This window comes from Octopus bimaculoides, chromosome 3 (genome assembly GCF_001194135.2).
Source record: "Octopus bimaculoides isolate UCB-OBI-ISO-001 chromosome 3, ASM119413v2, whole genome shotgun sequence".
In the NCBI taxonomy this organism is placed as follows: domain Eukaryota; kingdom Metazoa; phylum Mollusca; class Cephalopoda; order Octopoda; family Octopodidae; genus Octopus; species Octopus bimaculoides.
This window is the reverse complement of record NC_068983.1, coordinates 149,633,530-149,635,507: the sequence shown is the minus strand read 5'-3', so window position 1 is coordinate 149,635,507 and position 1,978 is coordinate 149,633,530. Positions and strand designations below refer to the sequence as shown.

The 1,978-nt window shown below is 34.2% G+C and overlaps 1 protein-coding gene across 2 annotated transcripts in view; it reads right to left on the bottom strand.

The window, feature by feature from the left end:
- Nucleotides 1-672: 672 nt before the first annotated feature.
- The window catches only part of LOC106876657 (uncharacterized), an 8,993-nt gene continuing 7,687 nt past the window's right edge, over nt 673-1,978 (bottom strand). For both annotated transcript variants that reach the window (XM_014925277.2, XM_014925278.2), the window contains exon 5: nt 673-1,503. In XM_014925277.2, coding sequence (XP_014780763.1) covers nt 1,401-1,503 — 103 coding nt within the window. In that variant the 3' untranslated portion in view covers nt 673-1,400. The remainder of the gene's footprint in view (nt 1,504-1,978) is intronic.

Below are 1,978 nucleotides of genomic sequence, written 5' to 3'. Positions count from 1 at the left end.
CTATAGGACTGCAATCTTCCCTGCTTCCGTGTATCCTACTTGCATTAAATTACATTCATGATTTGCAGTCTAATTGTACATATCTAAGTGATTTTGAAGATATTTAACATAACTAGGACTTCTAAGTGATCTTATTGTCAGCATAGCTAGCTAGTGAAAGTAGCTGTTTGTATACCTGAGGGTATGTTTGAGAGACTCATTGATTTCTTTTTAAAGAGGACCATTGCTAATTCTAAAAAAGTCATACTGCTGCTCTTTTAGTTTCTCCAACAAAGATGAGGCCAGATAGATTGTGACAGGATCAACTTTGCAAAATATTTTTACAGTCAAATTATACATATCTACAGCTGACATTTGATTGCTTAGTTTAAGGTTTGTTTTATCTGTGTGATGTTTTATTTTCTTATATATATTGAAGGTTATCACTTCCTTAATAAAAGTTGTGTTGAAAAACTATTCAAGCTTTCTTTGCATGTATCTTATCAAGGTAATAAAAATACTTTTGAATTGTTCATTCACTACTTCACTTACCTTCTGAGATTCTGCAACAAGTTAGCTATTTCCTTGAAAAAAAAGGAGCCATATTTTGTAATGCACTGAAACTGATGATTAATTTATCATTTGTATACCTGAAAAGGTGTTGAGAATTTCAAAGATCAAAACTTTTTAGGGTATGTTGAGAGACAATTTTATTTACATAATTGAATTAACTTGTAAAAGTTAATTAATTTACAAATCTAGAAAAATAATAAGTAAATTCCAAGAAACATATTTATAGAATGTTCTATTGTATCTGGGGAGAGTCCGAACTCACATAAAGAATCTAGCAAACCAAATCCATAAACGAAATATTTATAGAATGGTATAAATAAACACACCATTGTTGAAGTATTGATGACAAGTTTCTATATTTCTTATCATCATCATCATTTAAAGTTTGTTTTCCAAGCTAGCATGGGTTGGACAGTTTGACTGAAAACAGGTAAGCTGGGGAGCTGCACCAGGTTTCAATCAGCTTTGGCACAGTTTCTACAGCAGGATGCCCTTCCTAATGCCAACCACTCCAAGAGTGTAGGGTTGCTTTTTATGTGCCACCGGCCATGACTACAATCTCACTTAGCTTGACAGGTCTTCTCAAGCACAGTATATTGCCAAAGGCCTCAGTCACTTGACACTAATGTTTAGTTAATTCAAAAGTCTAGATGGGAAATATTATTTCTTGCTTTTTCCTTTTTTTGTTGTATTCATTATTTTGATCTTTCTGTCCCAGTTAAAAAAAGCAGTTTTTAGTTTTTAAAATCATAAGAAAGACAATCACAATAAAATGTTAACAATATATCAACAATAGTCTTTCTTTAATTTTGAAAATTTGGTTTAAAATAATTAACAATCTCCTAGTGTCATAACTTTTTCTCTTCATTTTCTTTTGTTATCGGTCGTTCATAAAATGTCCATCGCTGCTTTGTTTTCTTTATTTCAATTTCAAGTTTGTCAACCAGCCATCTAAAAAGAGGAGAAATAAAACAAATAAAAATCAGAATCAAACACCATATATTTCATACCAACTATTTTCTTTCCCTAAACTACACTGAGCTGCAGCCCACCTAAATTGTTTTTGGACTAGAGGTAGTAACTCTATAAGATGTACCCGGTGCAAGCTATGGACACATAAGAGGTGCAGCAACATCAAAGGCTAGTTAGCAAGTTAGTTTTTGTTTGTGGCAGATGTTCAGGTGCAATAAAGACTGCAAACAAACAGGAAACAACTTCTATCTCATTCCAGGGTGAAAAACTAGAGGTAGTCGATAGCTTCCGCTATCTGGGCGACCAAGTTAGTAGTGGGGGTGGGTGCGCTGAAAGTGTAGCTGCTAGAATAAGAATAGCCTGGGCAAAGTTTAGAGAGCTCTTACCCCTGCTGGCGACAAAGGGACTCTCACTCAGAGTAAAAGGCAGACTGTATGACGCATGCGTACGAACA